The 21,186-nt window shown below is 33.6% G+C and overlaps 2 protein-coding genes across 6 annotated transcripts; both read right to left on the bottom strand.

The window, feature by feature from the left end:
• Positions 1 to 775: 775 nt before the first annotated feature.
• On the bottom strand, positions 776 to 14,262 carry LOC101247010 (UDP-sugar pyrophosphorylase). Of its 5 annotated transcripts, XR_011220416.1 has the most exons (19): positions 14,141 to 14,262; positions 13,875 to 14,011; positions 13,680 to 13,784; positions 12,656 to 12,772; positions 11,250 to 11,390; positions 10,956 to 11,055; positions 10,175 to 10,302; positions 10,032 to 10,103; positions 9,849 to 9,913; positions 9,388 to 9,448; positions 9,155 to 9,272; positions 6,874 to 6,998; positions 5,639 to 5,715; positions 3,777 to 3,882; positions 3,601 to 3,660; positions 2,657 to 2,737; positions 1,784 to 2,023; positions 1,371 to 1,590; positions 776 to 969 (listed from the first exon to the last, which is right to left on the bottom strand). XR_011220416.1 is itself a non-coding variant. In XM_069296448.1 (18 exons), exons 2-18 carry the CDS (start codon positions 13,962 to 13,964, stop codon positions 1,423 to 1,425), a joined length of 1,854 nt encoding a protein of 617 aa, XP_069152549.1. In that variant the 5' UTR covers positions 13,965 to 14,011; positions 14,141 to 14,262; the 3' UTR covers positions 1,006 to 1,422. The 5 variants fall into 5 exon arrangements, 3 of the variants coding, with proteins under 3 accessions (XP_069152549.1, XP_025886549.1, XP_019069120.1); XR_741059.4 differs by lacking the exon at positions 14,141 to 14,262 and having other exon boundaries at positions 13,875 to 14,116; XM_069296448.1 differs by lacking the exon at positions 776 to 969 and having other exon boundaries at positions 1,006 to 1,590.
• A 4,322-nt stretch (positions 14,263 to 18,584) lies between these two features.
• On the bottom strand, positions 18,585 to 20,905 carry LOC101268861 (protein neprosin-like). Its single transcript, XM_010321403.3, has 7 exons — positions 20,753 to 20,905; positions 20,579 to 20,665; positions 19,768 to 19,980; positions 19,516 to 19,692; positions 19,369 to 19,422; positions 19,122 to 19,275; positions 18,585 to 19,042 (listed from the first exon to the last, which is right to left on the bottom strand). Exons 1-7 carry the CDS (start codon positions 20,861 to 20,863, stop codon positions 18,690 to 18,692), a joined length of 1,149 nt encoding a protein of 382 aa, XP_010319705.1. The 5' UTR covers positions 20,864 to 20,905; the 3' UTR covers positions 18,585 to 18,689.
• Positions 20,906 to 21,186: the final 281 nt, after the last annotated feature.

Here is a 21,186-nt window from a genome sequence, read left to right as displayed (position 1 = left end):
TCCTAAAAAAGAAAGAAGTTATTTTTTAAAACAAACTAAAATGGAAAGGAGGTCATTTTTTTAAACGGAGAGAGTATTTAAATTATAATTTTTGGATAAAATATTTCATTTTTAAAGAAATATAATTTATATTCATAAGTACTATAAAGTAATAAAAATATTTATAAATAATCACATTATCATTTATAACGTACATATTTGGTGAAAGTTATGATAGTGAATACAATTGATATGAATATGATAAAAAGGGAAGAAAATAAAAATATTATACCATTTATTTGTATACGAAAAAACTACTATTGCTCTTGTGATGGGTAGTGAATTTGGAGTGCAAGCTCAAACGAAAATCGTATAAAATATGTACAAAACTATATAACTTAAGCATAAAAGACTAGGACCGAAGTTCAAAACTATAAATGACGAGCGTTTTTATAAAATATAAAATTTAGGGTAACTTTTAACTTTTTATAAAAAAATCCAAAATAATAGAATTTATCCCAAATAATAGTTTTTTTTTCAAAATATATGGAAATTTAATTTTTTGTCAAAATTATTTATTAAATAATATGACAAGTTACAAAACCAAATAATATTTGCCAAGTTTTCAGTTTCAAAATTTGATTAATATCAAGCAAGTACTATTAGTTCTGATAGTCAATAACCTGATATAACCAAATAGTATTTGCATATGTTTATTTTTTTCAAAATATGCTAAGAAAATACTTCAAACCTTTAAGAACTAATAATCTGAAAATAAAAAAAATCAAAACCCGTGTGAAAACTGCAAAATCAATAGCTCATTATTAATAAACCAATATTTTTTTTTCCTAATTATCAATTTCGATTCGATTTGGAACCGTCAATATTCCCCTCACATCAACCGGAAGAAACGATGAAGCTAAAGTTGTTGTAATAGTAAATGGATTCTTGTTACTTTAATAAATGTCCCTCCACCTGGCCAGCCAGTTACTGCAGGTAAAATATCAATAATTAAACACTACTACATGCAGGAAAAATGCTCTCATTCCAAATGCAAAGAGTGAACAATGAATTCTCCATTGAACAATTGTTCAATGCAAATTTAGTGCACTATACCAAGACAAGAGGAAGCATAAACATCCTAGTCTAGCTAAATCTTTTATGCAAAAGAAAATTTCTCATTAGCCAATCGCCAAGACTTCGAAAAGGCCTTATTACTAAATAAATACCAACCAATGACCTTATTCTGTTTCTAAATGTTTCAACCATTAACTAAGTTACAAATGATTGGAGGTGAAAGAACAGACATCACCTATGTCACAATGTTACAAGAAGACTGAAACATAAACTAAGCAACAAAATCTGCTATAAATATCAACAGTTTAGCCAACCTTTCAGAACTTGAGCTCAAAATCTTCAAGCTGAGTATGGAATGTGTCAATCTTATGGCTTCAAAGAATATTTACCGGGCTCGGTATATGTTTTCTCCAACTGCTCTACCTTGTCGAATTTGAAGCCCCTGATTCTTATTTCTTCTGGTATTGAAGTATCCTTATAGTCGACATTTTCAATTGTCCAACCCTTGTTCTGCACGGAACCTCCCACTTTGACCTGTTAAAACACAAATAATTATCAGCATGTGTATCAAATATCAACCTAATATTTTCATCAGAAAATTTGAGTTCAGGGGTGGATCAATTACAATCATATAGGCATGATGTATCAATTAAGAGACGTCATTGGAGTTGATACACCCCTATATAGTCATCTGGATAACTAAATTGATCAAGGACTTGAGATATACCTCGGCACCATCAACAGCCTCTACAATGAGAGCCCCATCCAGGGAAAGATCCTCAAGGGCAATATTACTCCCCTTGATCGCCATTGTAGACCTTTGTGAAATAGAACAGTTTCCACTCACTTTACGTTTTACTTCTGAGAAAGTAAGCGCCCATTTCGGCTTCCATACAACTCGAGACCATACCTCTACCTCCTGCCCGTTAAATACTTGGATAACCGGATCATCTATCTTAACACCAGCCTGTAATAGAAAGAGATGTTTTGTAATTGATGCACAATATTAGATAGTCACAGGTTTGCCAACTGAACTCATATGAAACTGACACAGTGACTACTATGAAAGGAAAAATTAGTAAAGTGTTTCAAGAGTTGATAGTTTATCTTTCATATTATCACAATAGAAGTTACAGTATCAACACACTTGCCATCTTTTTTGCCAAGCCCAAGGAGGTCTGGAAGCAATAGATTGCAGGACAAATCTTTATCATGGGGCAAAACAAAATGATCTTATGGACACAAGTCATAAGTGTAATCTTGTGTTTGGGTTTGCTTGCCACTCATTCACAAATGTGACTAAATAAGTATTCTGATTTACTTTTTTCTAATCAGTAATGACTAGCAACTCTTCTCATAGTTTCTGCTGTCTTTTTTACTCTAGCGTCTTTACTGTTGGTTTACGTGTTTCTTAAAAAGTACAAGGACATAGTAAAAGCCAAAAAAGCTTCTTTCAGATTCCAGCAATCTCTTCCTTATACTGCCTCCTATAGAGGTTTGCACTATAATTGGTGCATAACGTATCAATAACCATAGTCAAGAAAGAAATACTCCAAAGAAGTTCAATTTTCATCTTGAAATCCCAGAAGGAAAGAAATACCTCTCTTAGAATGAGGCTGTGAGAGCGATATATGGCCATTTCTCCCGAAGTGGCACTGTGGTAAGGATTTCCTTTTGGCACCTTTTGTTGTAAGGGAAGACAATTGAAAAACAGTTAGAAATCGAACCACAAGAAATCACATCAATAGCAATAACAACCTACAGTTGTTTTTAGTACCAGAAAGACTTAAAAAATGTCAAGCCCATGAAATACAAGTCAAAAAATAGAGTTAAGAATGTCAGTAAGCAGTTTCAACTTTTAGTTGGTGAAAGAGGATTAGGACTCTGGCTAAAACAAAGGAGGAAAAAGTAAAGTGGAAGAAATATGCCATTGCATTTTTCACTTCTAGCGTAAGTTTTGGCGAAGGTTGCCCACTAATTTAAGCTTATGATTGCATATGCGAGAAAAAAATTCCACAATGTTATCTCAAAGACCAAAGAGAAATATTGCCTCCACAAACATACTTTGGTGGTGATCCTAATATCTACACAACTAAATTACAGCATCTGACAAGAATGCACAAGATCTAAACTCCGCAGAAGAGCTTGAAGCCGAAATCATTCGAGAAAACACATAATAACGACCTAAATAGGAATTTTTTGCTAACTACTTGATATAAAATTAACCGTCGAGTTCCAAGAAAGAAAAAGCCAGAAGCAACAATTCTTCATTCCAATGGCCTGTGTGGTGAAAAATTTCAGAATGCAGCCAAGGAAGGGCCCACATCAACCACTAGGGACAGATATATTTGTTATATATAGTCAGCATTAAATCATCAGATATTTCAGTGAGAAGCAAGAACTAGAAGTAGAGGATGACGGATTTTGTCAGGGCAATCAAAATGTTATGCCAGCCCCAATTTAAAGACATCTGCTATTTACTGAAACTATTTTACCTACATATGATAGCAGAATTATTTCAATGCAGAAAGCAGCTGATCATACCTTGGCAGCATCTTCTGGGTTGTTTTTCACGGGTGCATAAGCAAGCCAAGCATCCATCACCTGAGTCATTGTAAAAAGCAGTGTGATCCCCTCACTTGGATAACTTGACAGTAGATGACTCACAGCATATGTAACATAATCAAAAGCCAAAAGCAGTACTGATATCTTCTACTTACAGTGAATCCAACTCTAGCTGTGGGAGGTAGCGTTTTAGGATAATCTTGCATCATGCATTCAAGACGAGTTGAAGACTTAAAAGCAGTTTTGGTAGCATCTTTGTACCTACAAGGAGATGCAAAAATCTGTCAGAAAGAAGTTAAGCAGATTCTGAAATCACAAAGATAGTATTTTAAAAACACATATGCCCTGAATTGTTGAACTTACAAGAAACATGTACAAAATGACATCAGATTAACAAATAAATTATGATATTGGAGCTTCTAATCAATCGCTTTAATCGCAATCTGAACAGCTTCACCTCCCCCTTTTATATTTCTTTGTTGACAGTAGGTGTCCAACCAATTTGTGCGTACCTCAACTATTTCACCAGGTACCTGCTACTTCTCACCATCCCACCAACACAAGTATCAGGTAATTCTACTGCTAAGACTTAAGAAAGAAGGAAGATTTCACCTAGTTTTTATTATGGCTTTTGCATCTGCTTTGGATACCCAATCAATTCTCTAAGCACAGTCTTTTCGAGAGGATCATCCACCAGCTTGTTGTCCAAAAAAACAAAAAAAGAATGGCAATATGCAAGAATTTTCAGAATATGAGTTGGAACCATTTCTCTTTCTAAATCCTCACTGTCAAGTCAACCCACCAACCTTTGAGAACTACATGTCATCGATGTTATGTTCCAGTCTTATCAAAATGACAAATATCAACCTTCCCAGAAAATGGGATCCAGAAAAGTGCTGTGCAGAATATCCCTGTGAACAAACTGCAATACCAGTGTTCATCTAAGCAACATAAACCCACATGTAAGGCTGAAATACAAAAAAAAGTTTGCACACGCTGCTCCTTCATTAGCTTATGAAATGCTAGCTGAGGATATTCAACATATTCTAGTTCCACTTCTCAGTTGCAGCAATTGTTTTAGCTTTCAGTATTCATGATTAGTATTCAATGTCTCCTCTGAAGGATTAGGAGGCTTGATAGAAGTTCCTTTTTCCTCAGAACAGATGTACTTGTTGCATTCTGAAATCAATAGATCTCCTCCAGATCTTCAGAGGACAAACAACCAGCCGGCTTCTGAAAGTGAAGAATCATAACCGCTTCCAGAGAGCTTAGCTAGATTGACTTTACAAGAATCTGTTTGCTGTATGACATCCACCTTGGTACACTTGAACAACACACGGGAAGTCAACAGACCAAACAGTGAATAGGAAGACGAGAGCTGACCCTGAAACATCAAGGCACCATGATGTTTAAGCTAGGTACTACCACTAGAAGCCAAAGATCGATAATTAAAAAGGTGTAAACGCCATGACCAGTGTATCTTCTTTCAGCAAATTCAGTCTCCACCACCTCCCCTCACACTAGGAATTGTAACATCACAACACTCTAATTCTACTCTCTTGGACTTTGCCGTAGCTGTCTTCTCTTTCATATGATCGCAACAAACCCTTAAAATATTCGTTCTCAAAACAGAGGTTTAAATTAAACTGGGAACGCCATGAATGATATAATTCCTAGGTGATTAGATCATAATAAACTCCAATTTTCTATATATTGTAATGTCATACAAGTGACAGAACATATTGGATATAAAGCATCTGAAGTAGATCAGTATTTTTATTTATGACAGTGAAGTTCAGCTCATTTGCAACTTGTTTTCTCATTCCTACCAGCATATCAAATTCAGTGGTTTATTTACCTACATATTTATATCGTGGAAAAATTTCCTGGAGTTACAGCAAAGAGTCAATGCTCCATAAGAAGAAAGCCGCACATGTTTTTAAAGGAACAGGAAGTGACATGACACCACAACTTTGAACATATCTTAAATGTAGAGACATAAAGAGTAGATGTTTACTTAGGGTTAACAAACTCCGAGATCGCACCTCCTGTTCTTGTGAGCTCTTCAAGGTATGGGCCAATTTCAAAGATCAACTGCATTGCAAAGTAGATAGCAATAGATACCCAATACATTACTTTTCTACTGAAAGTAACAATAATAGGAAAATTATCCAAAAGAGGAACTTGGCAGCTACAACATAATTTGCATGACACGTAGTAAATTGTAGATACATGCTCAAAAATTATACCACAGTCATGAAGAAGGGGCACTTCACCTCTCTGTTTCTTATGAGATTCTCTGCCTAAATAACTATTTATAAAATATTTTTTCCAATTTACTAGTCCTCTTTCTTATTGCATTGCCATCTACAATTTTTCATGCGATCCCTTGCATATCATTCTAGTCTGGGAATAAAATGCACTTACTTATTAAAATTTACGTCCATAATATAATCTAGTAAAATAATGGAATGTTGTCCTTGGTTCTTTTACTGAAATCAGTCTGCATGTTAAATTCAAGTCTGCTAACGTTGCAAAGCAATAATAGACACATTAAGCTACTAGAAGGCAGAAGCTCAGTGTAGGTCAGAGAAGAGACTTTACCATCTTCTAGTATTAAAAAGTGTTTGTTAGAAATCTAAAAACCAACTTCATTGATTCTGGTGAATTTATATTTTGAACTAGAATGTAGAGGAGTCTCATCATCAAACATTGTTCGGAAGATTAATGACACAATCCTACATTGACGAATCAAGCCACTGCTAAGATCACAGTGAGATTTCAAACCAAGTATGGAGCTGATCTAAAAACAATATTTTATTACTTTTTTCCAAAAAGAAGTCTGCCTACTTATCTGGTTCGTAATGGAACCTTTCCCATTTTATTTTTCTCTGTTTCTTACGTACAGGAATACGGATCCCAACTTTTTCTAATCTTCTTGATTTACATAAATAAAATGCCTTAATATTCTTAAGGTTCAAAGGGAAAGGAAGTAGATCAAGCTGCCGATTTGTCAACTTAGAAGTTTTTAAGGAGTTTTTGTTACACAAAACTCAAAGAATAGAGGTTTCCATGATAGTTGTAACCACAGGGACATGCATTCTGGGACAAAATTTCCAAGAACTTGTGGTATGTCTTCACTATTATAAGAAAGAGGTAAAATAATACAGCAAATAACTTGAAGGCATTGCAGGGAAAAGAATGGCAAGAAAGAGAACAAAAAGACAGTTCAGCATGAAGACTAAGACGTACTTGATTTATATTTCCAGGAAAAGGTGAATAGCCTGTTTCAGAATTGACATCGCCATCAGGATATCCAGAAGCTCTAAGCAATGGATCAAGCTGGTTATATTCCACATTAATCACCATCGTTCGCCCTATAGAGGAATTTTTTTTGAGAAAGATAACAATATTATATACCTTAGAAAGGATTTTTCAATTGATATAATTGTCAGATAGAAGCACAAACACCACATGAACTTTCTCAAATGGTACTCCTACACTAACCGAAGCACAAAAGAACATTAGAACCTGAAACTAAGAGAATTATTCCTGGAGAATATCACAGATGAAACGGAAAAGACTCCAAATAAATGTTAACATACACATTAGAAGAGCTAGAATGTTACCCTTGTTAGAAAACATAATTTATGTGCTCAATGAGTTACTCTTGATAGGGCAGAAGTAGCCCAACTTATCCTGACTTGGCCATGCTACGGCATATATTTGCCATTGCTCAATTGAATTTACGACATAGAAGCAACTAATTGAATTTTTTTATACATTTTGATAATTCAGTAGATGAAAATCATTTCGAGACCCCCCACTTTGATATAGGATGATCTCAGGCCCATACCAGTTTATTCAATTAAACATAGCAGGAAGATTACATGAAAGTCCAAATCTCTGGAGAGTACAATAGGTCTGAATTGGCAAATCACAGTTTAATGGCTAAACATGACTTCAAGCTCCCAACAGCTCAGTATTTGTTCTTGATACAGCTGATGATGGATTGTAAAGAAACACAAAAAAGGTCAAACCTTTTACTGTATCTGTTTATTCTATTTAATTTTCATTTCAAAACCCTTTATCTAGTTTTACAACTCAACTTCAACCTGTCTAAATTGTTTCACTTCTTCGACAGATCAACTCCCAATTGGTTCTCCATGCCTACAGACAGATAAGCCTCAGAAGAAAAAGTTGAGTCAAAAGCTAAAGGTCATGGGGTCAATTATTGTAATTTAGTCCTTTCTATTTACAGATTACAGCATTTCAAATAATTATATTTAATTGTTCAACTGTTATCTTTCCTTAGTTGGTTTAGGGACTTCCTACTCCTGGATAACACTTTATTTCTAGCATTTATTCATCACATAATCCACATCTACAAATTTCAGAACACAAAATTGAAGTGAAGTAGCTCATCTAGATGCAGCCACTGCCAACTTTGAACCCGATCAGATCAACAATATGTTTGCTTTCATATTATGGTCAACAAGGAGCTATATCAGAATTTTAATCCAATAAGGCATAGGGATCACAAAAACACAGAGTTATCTTATATTATAATTGCAAATTCAGTGTGACAAGAATTTTCAGAAGAGAAAACTCAAGGCTTGAAATATTTATAAATTGACTCTAGTATTCAGAAAATATTTCTACTCAGGGGAGTTTGGGTTAGTTCAGCTAGGGAGAACACGACCCTTAGTGGCTTGACCTACTGTCAATCAATTGCTATATACCTGGCAAGTGGCCCACTTGCACCTATGTATGTATGTAAAAGGTGATATCAGCAACCAGGAATATTACTTTCAAAAGTTACGTAGTCCACAAATTTCTTAGGGCTATATTATCTTAAATAACTAGAAGTTCTCTCATGTTCACCTTCTTTTTTTTTGAAAAGGTCAAGTTCTATTCATAAGTACCAAGAAATTACAGAATAGTACAAATATTCTTACATCTATACCGCTCATCTTCACCTTATTAAATGCCTTTGAGAGATCCATAGTTTTTGAACAATCTCTAGAATCAATTTTTGCTCAATTATAGCACATCTATGATATTTATATGTTCTCCGCTTCTCCCACTTATGCCCTGTACAAATGGAGCATGAGGTACCGAAGTAAACAGGAATAAACATGCAGATCCTGATATTCCTCGTCTACAGTTATCTTCACAATACAATGCTTTTGGAAGTTTATGGATGATCAACTAAAACTAGCATAACCAACTTGTTGGACATTTTCAAGTATCCTAATATTTTTGCGACCTGGTAAGAGTTTTGGCTATAGATTTAGCTACTAACTTTTGCAAAGTTCAGTTTACGAAAGCAGGAAACTGCCCATGACACCCATTAAATTTAACACTTCCTGCAACTAAAATATAATTGTAATAAACAACTGAACAAAAAAGAAGCCCGTACTATGAGCCCTGCTTCCATTTCTTTTCAGCATTTTTTACTTCTTTTCTGACCTTTTCCCCGGGCCACTACAAGATGAAAAGGTAGAAAGAAGTAAACTACTTATCTACGCACCATCTTGATGAGTAAGCTTGGTAATGCCACCAATGGCTTCTTTTGCTTTCCGAGGAACAGCGAGAGAATTGACATGGTATTGTTTTGTTGTACTGACGCCTAGTGCTGCGGGAATTGCCTGGAAGACAATGAAATGTACAGATTGATAAAATTGGCCTAACATACATGAGCAGAATATGATACAAATGAAAAAAAACAAAAAGAAACAAAAAAGAAAAAGGCATCCATCCAACCTTGAAAAGTAGACCGTTGGTGTCCTGGAAAAAAAGGACCCATCTTAAGCCTGCATCATGCCTAGATTGCACAACATTTGGAGCATCAAATAACAGAAATACATTAACGCTCTTTCTCTTTTTAAGTGAAAGCACCTCTTAAAAAATCAATACAAACTGGATGCACTAGTGCTTTAGATACAGACTACATAAAAGGTTTAACATCAGTTTTTATTTCTGCAAAACGATGAGAAAAAAGCCTTGTAATATGAATTTCTTTCTTTCTTTTTTTTTTACTTTGAAGATGGATACGCTACAAGCTAGGGTTCATAAAGGTATCCATCTTTCTCTAACTGATTAACATTATGTAGGCTAAAAGGGGCTAGATCATTGGTTCATCCAAATAACATCAGAGGGGATGAGAATGACAAAAAAGAAAGAAAAAGATGGAACAAAATGGTCAAGAAGGAGTGAAAACATACCAAACTTTAAGAAGGCCACTTGAGTAAAGAAGTGAATGGACGTCACCATGGCCATGAGGTTTTGTCTGATAAAGCAGAGGCAAGGGTGAAAATCAAATAAATAGAAGCACTTTCAGCTAAAAAGATACTGACATCAATTGAATATAAGAATCTAGGAAAATTTTCTAGCATAGAACTATCCACCTGAATTCTATATTTATTACGGGGATCCAAAGCAAGGTGTGCTTCATTATCATCTAAACAAGCAACTTTTTCCTGCAAGAAAATCAAGAAATATGTAAGTCATGATACTATGAATTAATTCTTCAGCGAGATCAGTTGCTAACCTGCTTAAGCAGTTTCACTTGTGTGGGTTTCATTCCAAAATAAGAGTTTTTCTCTAAGAGCTCCAGAGTACGTAAATGTGTGTCATCTGACGTCATAATAGCCAGAGGAATCTCTGCTCGGCAGTCGCCTAATTACAAGGAAGCTTTTAGTTGCCAGGTACATCATTATTGCATTAAGGATATGTATCACACTTTTAGGTGTCTCGAAACATGATATTTTAGCAGGTACCTCTATGCATAAAGATATTCTTTTCAGCCAATCCTTTTAAGCTTGTACTATCTTTGCTAGGCCAAGGAAGACCATTCTTAACACGCTGTTTATCCATAACGAATGTTTTTTTTTTGCTTCTACTGCTGCTACTACTACAATACCTTAATCCCAAGCTAGTTTGGGTCGGCTCTATGAACCCTCACTATCCAACAACTTTGTACTTCGGATATAAGGTTTAAATTGTTCTTTTCATTTTCAAAAAGGTTTCTAAAGAATCAAAATCTTAGGCAACTCACAAATAGAAACACTGGCCAATTATTATTGGAAGCAGCATCAAAAATCTTAAGCTTGTGATTGGATCCCCTAGCTCAAAAATCCCTCCCAACCTACTTATTGAGCCCCTAACACAACAGTTGAGGGATACCTTACGGGGCTGGGGATTTCCACCTTTAACTTGTTGCTTTACTTGGCTAGCGGTTTAGTGAAAATTTGGGATAACACAAGAAGAAGTTTAATAGTAATCTTCATCCCGGATGGATAATTACAAAATATAGCATGCACTTCACCAACCTCCGGCAAGGCTGCAACTGGCTTCTTGCAAAGCAAGAATAGATTCGATATAATGTTGTAAGAAGCATGTCCCTGTAGTTGTTTCTCTAGGAAGGGCCACCTGCAAATAATTAGAATGAATTGTGAGAAGAACTCCATCTTATGCAGCCACAAATTCTTAGATTAGTAGTTACATGGTGAAATGGAAGACCACAACTATCAATCAAGTCGCAAAAGATTCTGCACATTTTGCCTAATAAAGACAAAATTAGAACAATTTCTAAACCAACCACATGAAAGCTTTACGTGCTCTACCTTTATCCCATTGTACCCAAGACGCTCTCCGAGGCCTCCAGCAACAAGCACAAATGCAGCCTTCCGTGCATCTTTGATGCCAGCCTCCTCAAATTGAACAAAATTATCGTCACCATATTTCAGAACCTCTCCAGATGGAACCTGCAGAAGTTTACATCCATCTTAGAATGCATCACTAATCTAGAGCAGAGCATCAATGTGTTCTACATTTTAAGTGCATGTAATATAAGTACTAATAAGGCGATCCATTATTTTCCAAATTTTCAAGGCAATCAGAGGAGTGAGCAAGAAAAATGTAATTAAAACCTGACCATATCGAGCATCAGCCATCATATTTCAGAAGAAACACAAGGGAATGTGTTGCTAGTTTATCCAGAACGCTAGAGATCAAAATGGTTTTTGATCAGTAGTCAAAGTTTTTTTTATAACAAGCTACCAAAAAGTATGCTGAGAGGAAATTTAAGTCCAAAAGACTTGATAATTTCAAATCACAAAGCTAAGATTGGCTACGCACTATCCACCCTCATTCATCCATTTAAAAACTGTGAACGTGGTTTTCTTTTGACTCAGAGTGGAAACTTCTGCTTCACAAAAATTGAGTTAGAGTTGGAACTTAAACAACGAATAGTTGGATAACAAGCCTTGTACAATTTTTATATAAAAAAAATGAAATGACATCATCTCAATTTCAGAAGTCCACAAAAAAGAATATTAAAGCAAAAAATTAGTTTGAAATAGAAAGTTCCAATTTTGAATTAGGAGAGATATATCACAATATCCTGAAATGGAAAAAGAATTAATTAGTTTGGGATTAAAAAGCATGACCTCATTAGTTTGACCTTCAACAAAGGGTTAAAGCACCTAAAAAAGCCAAAATCTGCTAAACTATGCATTTCAATTTGTTCATAGGACCAACAGGCACGGCAACCTAACCAAACTGAATGAGGTAGTTTTGGAATCTTCTACTAATGTAAAATTAACCACAACTATCACCAAAGTGAATGAGGTAGTTTTGGAATCTTCTACTAATGTAAAGTTAACCACAACTATCTGCTGCAGTTGTACCTAAGAAGTATGTAAGTGGTTTCATATTTTTCTCACTCCATCTACAGAATAAATTACTGTAGCATGAATAGTACAGGCGAAAAGTAGCAGCATGAACAGTATTCATGAGATTTGTGAAGGGTGACTTTTCTATTATAAGCAGCACCAGCACTAATTTCAAACAGACATAAAAACCAGACTGCAACTTTAAGACATTCACCCAATTCAATAACTTAGATAAAAACACAACTTGAGCTATGTGCTTCTTGATGAAAAAAGTTATAGTTGAAGTTGCTTCTTACGGAATGATAATTAGTGAAATAACTTTTGCTGAAGCAGTAACATAGGATTCAGTTACTTACCGAAGGTGTAAAACCATCATACGGGTTTTTTCCAGTCTTTGAATCAGCTAAAAGCTTCCTAGCAGTGTTAATGTATGCTGCCAACCCCCCAGGGTAACTTGAATTAAGTTTAGCAATCTGAAACAGACAATAACACCTCAGTTTTCATAAATATTAAATTGAACTAGAAGTGAATACAAGCATAGAAGACATGGAAACAAGCCCAACAGGAAATGATATCATTTCCGGAGTACAAGAGTGGCATGATAAACAGCTGTACAATATTCAACAAAGACAATAAAACTCCTTTTAGACTACTTTATCGCTTGAATAATTAATCAAGAATAAATACTTCTCATAAATTGCCACATAATCTATGAACTACAAACGACAAACAAGATCAAGTTTTTATTTGCTGAACTGCAAACCAAAACCTTATCATCTCGAAATGGCGAAATTCACCATGTAAGTTACCACGACTACCTAATAGGAGTTCAAAATTGTTTACGCTGTTAAAATTCAGTTGAAAATCCTATTTGGTCAGTGAATTATTTAACAGGAAAAAAAACACATAATTCAAAGCCTGTCTCCTGTTCTGACTTGACCAATTGCTCTCTGGGTGACATGCTATATTTCCATCTAAAAGGAACAGTGAGATCTCAATATTCCAATCCTGGCCTAGTCATAGACATCATAGTAAAATTCGTTCGGTCCCAGGAAGAGACCAATGATTATCCTAGGTGGAGAGTTGCCTAAGCACCATATTTTCAATACCAATTTGACATGTTGCCTGTAATCCGAAATCCACCAGTAATACTGACCACCAACATAGACTCTGTTTTGGGTTTATGGGTTCTTCATTATTAATATTCTCACTCAAACTACTGCGGAGGAAATCACTCCTCTTATCTTTGGGGATACATTACATATCCAACAACATGAAAGTAAAATTCCTGAACAGAGAAGTTTAATTAAGTGGGTCTGGTTAAAAATTAAAAGTCCATCATGGTATAGCCAGTTTAGCTAATTATTTAAAAAAGAAAACCTGATCAAAGAAAGCTCGCTTCTCATCATCATCAACTCCAGGTTCCGCCCAATGCTGAAACAAGTGAGTTTGCCCCATCTCTATCAACACTTTCGCCAATTCTACCTAAAAATTACACACACATCACTCCCATTCTCTCAATTCAATTCGTTTATTAGAACTATACAGACATTGTACAAACTTAAATCCAAAAACCTGTTGAGAGGAGAGATGAGATAGGTTTTTGTGTAAATTGGGAGGAATGGAAGCCGAATCGGCAGTAATGTTAAGCTTCGTCGATGTCATGTTGCCGTCGCCGATAACTTTTCTTAAAAGCCGACAGGAATGCAGACCTGGATCGTAAAAAGCAATAGAAGAATAATTGAGAATGATTTTGAATATACCGATCGAGAAGAGAAAGAGATCTGGGAGAAAAGGTTGACCGGGTAACCGGAACAAACGGTGAGAGTTCGGTTAGTTACCTCACCTGAGTGATATGGGGATTGGGTAAAGCAAAAGCAGCTACTTCTTCTTTTTTTCAACTTTTTCTATTTATAGGATAGGAAAAAAAAAGTGAAGCAAATCGCAAAAGAGTGGTTATGTTATAAAATTGTATTTGATTTGGTGCCTTAAAGTTAATTTTTATTTTCATTAATAATCCGTGAGAGAAGAGAGATCGATAAATTGAATGCTAGTTTTATTTGGTATACGAAATATCTGTCCTAGTTATCGTGGAAGTATTTGAAATTTTTCCAGCAAACTGGATCTTTTTAATTTTCATGAAATTAATCCTCCTTTAAACTCAACAATTACCATTCGTTTAGTATCCTGAACCTTAATTCGATTTCCTATACGAGAAAGGTGTATATGTTGATTTAGTGCATATTTTATGTATCACTGGACATAAGTTTACACATATCCAACATACAAAATATATATATAAATGATGTTTACATATTTTTTGGGGTACAATTTGTAATTTCAAAGGTAAGCATAAATATAAAAAAATTTATTATAAGTACCACAATTTACATGGGAATGACCATTGCTCTTCTATGAGACCTATTAATCTGTCTATACCAAACAACGGATGTCGTACGAAAAAAAAATGAACACAAAATTACAAAATACATATAAATAATTCCTACTATCGTAGTTGGAGGAGAAGTTGGGAAGAAGAGGTGGTGAAAAGGATATGTAATTTCCTTGGTATTATTGTAATTTTATGCATGTCATTCGTCTTGTTAATATTCATTACAGCAATAATATAGTTATAATTATAATAATAATAATAATCTGAATGTTGGTTCGTCTCGAAGATGTAGTGTTCTATGATCATTTTGACGTAATCTATTCTAAGTGATTCTGATATAGAAATCCCGTCCATCACAATTATGATTAATTATTGACATCATTCGTCCATCACTCACCTAGCGAAATTATGAAGAATTAATTAATCAAAAAAGAAAATATTTATTAGTAAAAGGCTTGTAATTTGAAAGGAATTACTAAAAACTAAATTATTCTAATAATATTTAACTTATTTACCTAAAATGATGGGAATATCGGCATGAGGCTTTGAAAAAGGAAAACCTGAGTAATGTGATGGACAACGAAAGTGCCATGAACAGTGGTAATGTTGGCTTTCATGCCCCATCTTTGGAATTGACATTTTTCTTCTCTAAAGAGTTAATACGAGTCAAATTTTTTGAGGAAAAAAGATGAAAGAAACCCAATCTTTTCAAGAAGTTAAATCTTCTAGAGTCAATTAAAATTTTTATAGTAAATTTAAAGAAAGAACAGTTATTTCATACATTTCACCAACAAATGAAGCGGAGAAATATATACTGAGGAGAAAAGGGAATAAAATTTATCTATTCATATGCACGAAACTTTAATTCTTTTCAATTTGGATAGAAGTCAAATAAACATGTTAACTAGATTGAATTTGGACAGGTTATTAAAAATTAGAGGATAATGCTCAAGTATCCCCTCAATCTATGTCCGAAATCTCAGAGACACACTTATACTATACTAAGGTTCTATTACCCCTGAACTTATTTTATTAATAATTTTTTACCCTTTTTAGCTTACGTGGCACTATTTTGTGGGCCCAACGATGGTTGACTTTTTTTTCGAACTAGTGCCACATAGGCTAAAAAGGGGTAGAAAATTACATATAAAATAAGTTCAGGGGTAATAGGACCTTAGTATAGTATAAGTGTGTCTCTGGAATTTCGGGCATAGATTGAGGAGGTACTTGGGTATTTTTCCAAAATTAGACGCAAAGACCACAAGCATAAAATTATTTTGAGCTGCATATAATACTTATAAGTTATAAACTTACAACTTACATTTTTTTAATATGATTTTACCAGTCTTTTTTTAAAAATAAAAAAATTATTTTGTTTATATCTATCTTTGTTTTTTGGTTTCATTGATCAAATATTTTTTTTATAGAAACAGAAAAATTTTCTTATTTAGATTAATTTGTTAGTTTCGCGTAGAAGATTAGTAATATTGGACAACACGTCAGCTATATAACTTTATAAAATTAATTGAGAGCAATAACTAAAAAAAAATAAAGGAAAAATAGTCTAATATACCCCTCAACTTTGTCATTTATAGTTGATATATCCCTTATTATGAAAGTGACTCATATATACCCCTATTTATAAACAAATGGCTTACATATATTCTTTTCTTCTAACGGAAATGAAAGAATAATAATTCTAATCTAATTTTTTATTATTTTTATCTAAAAACTATAATCCAATATGAGTAAAATTTTGATCCTTGTCAAACATATTTTTTGACTTTTTTTCGTTTCAATGAGTAATTTAGAACTATTATTTTGATAATCAAATTTATTTATGTTTCACTAACATTCTTGTAAAACTTATTATAGATGACCAAATTTTTTTCTTCGAATATAAAAATTAAATTACAAATATAAACCAAAAAAAATAGTTCAAATTTTTTTTTCTTTACACTAAGGAATGAAAGAAAAAAAATAAAATAAGAAGAAGAAACTCTAAGGCTTGCGGGTTGGGCCTAAGAGGCCGACGGGTCAAATGGGGTGAGCTAAAAAGTCTCGTTCGCAAATGGGCCAAAAATATTAAGCTTAACCTCACTTATTTCAAGAATTGGGTTGGGCTGATCTCGCGGGCCAAACCCATTTTGACGGCTCTAAAAACAAACAAGAATAGTTTGTCTATACATGATTTTAGCCCCAATCACCAAATAGTTGATCGGATTCACGGTTTATGCTAATGTTATACTTCAACACAATATGGAATTATAAACACAAACTCACTACAAATTTAACATGTATGCTTGCTCTCTAGAAACTAACAAGACTAGAAGAAAAAAGATAGTAAAAAAACACAAGCATGTACATACATGTACATGTACAACAAAATTTAGATGTCAATATAAGGCAATAAGCACCAGCAAGTTGTTTCAACAAAAACTGATAATTATCTCAAAAATTCCAATAAATTTGATGGTCACGAGAAAAACAGAAGCTATAACGAGCCAACCAACAGCAAAACCGAAGTTTTCATCCTTGTCAACATGACGAAACCAAGAACTTTTCCACCAACATTCTTTCTACTAGCCTCTTCAAGGTCCATGATACCAGCTGAGGTAGTTGAAGTCAATACGTGAACATCAAAACATAAAAATAGACAATATACAGAGTTTACTCTGACTAACAACTAAAAGTGTTATACTACATCCGTGATTGCAGTAAATATCTGCAATTTCATTTGCTTAGTATCAAGTATCAAATACATATCAATCCACAAAGAAACACAAGTATCAAATACATATCAATCCACAAAGAAACACACTTCTCATGGACAGCACAGATTCCATAGGATACAAAATCATGCTTTCTTTACAGGAGAGCCTCAACTGCTAGCATCTACAAAGATGATTGCCCCGAGTACTCAAGATTTTTACTGCTGAAGAAGAAGCAATAATTTTCAAATATCATTTTTTCCCTTTGAAACAAAACTAGTTTTTGCAAATTTCACAATGAAACATTGGTAAACGCCCATAATAGCAAGCCAATTCATGATTCGGCAAAGAAGGAATCAAAAATTAATATTTCACAAGCTAATATGACTATGACTTGACATTCACCCCAACAATCATTTCGGCTCAATTTGGAGATAACCAGAAAGTGATCAAGGGAACAAAGTGAATTACTATACTGGTCGGGAAGGGAGCAATCTAGCAGTCCATCTTTCAATCTCCTTGACTCCAACATTGAAGCGAGGACTAATGACACCACACTTGTTTAGCCTTCCATTCAGTTCGACAACAATCTTCCCGTAACTATGATCATCGACATACTCAAATTCTCTGATGTAACCTACAGATAGATACCAACAGTAAGAAAATGATGGTGTGATGCTAGCAGTTCATACAGTTAAGATCAAACTAAATTGATGAAGAATTGAAGGCGAAGATATTAATTTCTAATACATTAAACAACTTTTACGTACCATTGTTCGAGCAAGGGTAGAAGTCACCACGCTGTTCTTTCTCTCAGCATTGGATTTGATTTGGAGTCTCGTCACACTTCCCTTGTTCGTCAGAAGACAGCAACAGAAAGATTAATCCAGCAGGCCATACAAGACATAACACACTGAAAGTCCAGTGAAGGTGTAAGATTTTAAGTGGCTCCGAGAAGTTGAGGAACAATTACCTGGTGAATGGGCAATGAAGGAACAAAAAAATCTTTGTTTCCGTATTTCTTGAAATTTTACCATTATTACAAGAGAAAGTGTTTTCTCTATTCCTAAGCTCAAACTGAAAAAATTCTCTTATTTAGGATGCAAAAATCACATTACTTGTTAGCTAATTATTAAGTGAAGAGCTTGAATTGAAATAAATATGTTTCCACTAACAGGCACATCAAGAACTGAATCACCCAAAATAAATTGCAACTGCAATTGCAAGAACTAATATAATTAGCTTCTTAGTTTTATATATCAATACAATACAAACCGTTGATGCATCTTAGCAAAAACCAGCACCCCCAAATACAAAATTATAATCCCAGTAATCATCATGAGCATTATGTTGACTTCCTTCATGGTAACATCTAGATTGATGCGTTTGAACCAACGATTCATCGGGTTGAACATCTTGATCATTGCCCACTCCATACATGACTTGACGCATATGACAAGTGGTGTGTGGATTGCCATCCTCAAAATTACCATTTCCCATGGGGGGACTAAATTGTTGACCCGCTGGTGTAAACGCCTGTCCTCCATATCGCACTACCTGCGATCCATTTCTTAATTCATTGAAAAGGGTCTCCGGCCAAAAACCAATGCTAAACAAACCCTGAAACAAAAGATAATAGTCTGCAAAAATAAATAACACCAGAGTTACAACAACAACATACTTGTTATTAAAAAATCATATTAATTACAACTTACTTACCTTCGTCCTTGTATATCTGAATTTCCAATTCATAGTCATCATACATTGGCCGAGAGATTTTTGGGAATGCATAATCTATGGGTACATCAGTGTCAAGTTGAACAAATCCTGGACAAATATTATTGTAACATCCTGTTTTTTGGCCGCCATCCGTCTATTTAATTAAAAAAAATGAAACTAAACTTATTTTAAGTGATTTTGAATTATTTTTTTAGAAAAAAAAACAATTAATTTCTAATACACTTACTGTCCAATGAGAGTATAGCCGAGTCCGGCTATCACCGTATAGTTGTGGATGTACCTAAATCAAACATACATCATGACTTTAGGAAATCGAATCATCAAAAAAAGTACTTTATAGGTTTAAATCATTGATTTTTTTAAAAAAACTTACAATCCATCCGGCTTGTATTTGCTCGAAATTTGGGGCATTATCTGCACTTTGATGAAATATTGCTGCGGAACTATATTGGCCAGCTCCATTTACATAAAAATTATACAAAGTAATAGTGGCTGTGGCACTTGTAAAACTTTTTATTTCTGGAGATGCATTCATACTAATTCCTGCAAACTATTACATTAAATTTAACCATTTGAAATTGGACTATTAATGAAAAATTTTAATAATAATTGAAGAAGCAGTTACATCGATGATGTCTTCAGCAAGGGATATACTTAAGGTGGCATCTTTGGCATTTTGGAGTTGTTCTTCTGTCAATCGTCGAATAGGAACCGTTCCAATCGGACAACCTTTTTTATTCAACCAAAACTCTTCTGCCTTAAAATAAATATTTTTAGCTTTTTGCAATCGCTCGCCTTTGATTAACCTTTGTTTTTCTAGCTCCTTAGCAATTGTCATCTGTTGTTTTGAAAATCCCCATACGTGCAAAAAAAAAATGAATTTCAAAGAAAATACAAGTAAAATTATATTCAAATAAACAAAAAATATTACTATTTGTTTCAAAAAGTTACACTACATATACTAACATTAATTTTATACTTAATTATATATTAAATCTTCAACATTCTTAACAAGATTCATGACTTCACTATTTGATTGGATTTTTATATAAAATCGCTAAAGGATAGTTTGTTAAGAATCTGATTTTTATTATGAATTTAACTATATCTTATAGAGAAATAAATTGGGGCTAACTCAACCCTATCATGATAACTAGCGTGGATCTATAAATTAAACTTCTAACAAAAATCAATAACATTTTGGGAAAACATCTTATGTGAATTACTAGTATTATATTTTTCTTTTCAAATTGTCCCAAAAATGTATAAATTGTTTATATCAAAATTCAGAAATTCATAAGTTTCAAAACTTGATTCCACCTGAGATAAAAAATACAAAACATTGCAAACAATAGAATTGAGTATTATCAGCTTTTGTTTGTCAAAAGAAAAGAAGAAGAAAAATCAATCAAGTTGTATGAGTATAAATCTTGCACCTTGATTCTTTCTTTGTGCGGCATTGGATGCAAAAGAGTTGGTTGTTTATAAACATCCACACAATCATAAATATCTCCGTGAATAGTCTGCAAACATAAATCAATTTCACTATAAATTATTCATTAAAATAAAACGACATATAAACTTTGTCATAAAAGATATGAAATTTATACCTCAAGAACGAGATCTGCATTTCTACTAGATCCATAACCTTCAACCAAACAAAAGGCAATGGTGGTCCAAACTAAAATAATGAAGCATAGAGTTATATATATCAATGTCATCTTTGTTTTTTATTATATTTCTGAATAACTTTTATACATATATATAGTGCAAAAGAAATAGTTATTTAGCCAAACATGGTATGCAATATGATTGTCTAAATCTAAGATTTAAATGATGAAAAATATTCAAATATAATTCAATAATATTAATTCCAAATTTATCCATTGCACAAATATTCTCCAAATTAATTAGTATCTATTAATAGTGGACTATAAAAGTATGCTATCAATTTATTTTTAGAAAAATTATAGATTATTTTTATATTTTATTAAATATTTGAATTATATAATAACAAAAGAATTATAATTAGGATTCCAGTTTT

Source organism: Solanum lycopersicum, chromosome 4, assembly GCF_036512215.1.
Source record: "Solanum lycopersicum chromosome 4, SLM_r2.1".
In the NCBI taxonomy this organism is placed as follows: Eukaryota; Viridiplantae; Streptophyta; class Magnoliopsida; order Solanales; family Solanaceae; genus Solanum; species Solanum lycopersicum.
Note: the sequence above shows the minus strand (reverse complement) of the source record. Positions and strands in the feature narration are given on the sequence as shown.

What these genes read in the sequence shown, in the direction of transcription:
- LOC101247010 (XM_069296448.1), bottom strand. Translation starts at nt 13,964, where the DNA reads ATGACATCGACGAAGCTTAACATTACTGCCGATTCGGCTTCCATTCCT. An exon ending in ATGATGGTTTTACACCTTCG is followed by an intron (nt 11,391 to 12,655) that starts GTAAGTAACTGA and finishes AAACTTCTGCAG; the next exon opens with GTTCCATCTGGAGAGGTTCT. An exon ending in TCGGAGTTTGTTAACCCTAA is followed by an intron (nt 3,883 to 5,638) that starts GTAAACATCTAC and finishes ATCTCCTTGTAG; the next exon opens with GTACAAAGATGCTACCAAAA.
- LOC101268861 (XM_010321403.3), bottom strand. Translation starts at nt 20,863, where the DNA reads ATGACATTGATATATATAACTCTATGCTTCATTATTTTAGTTTGGACC. An exon ending in CGCACAAAGAAAGAATCAAG is followed by an intron (nt 19,981 to 20,578) that starts GTGCAAGATTTA and finishes TCAAAACAACAG; the next exon opens with ATGACAATTGCTAAGGAGCT. An exon ending in GGCTATACTCTCATTGGACA is followed by an intron (nt 19,276 to 19,368) that starts GTAAGTGTATTA and finishes TTAATTAAATAG; the next exon opens with ACGGATGGCGGCCAAAAAAC.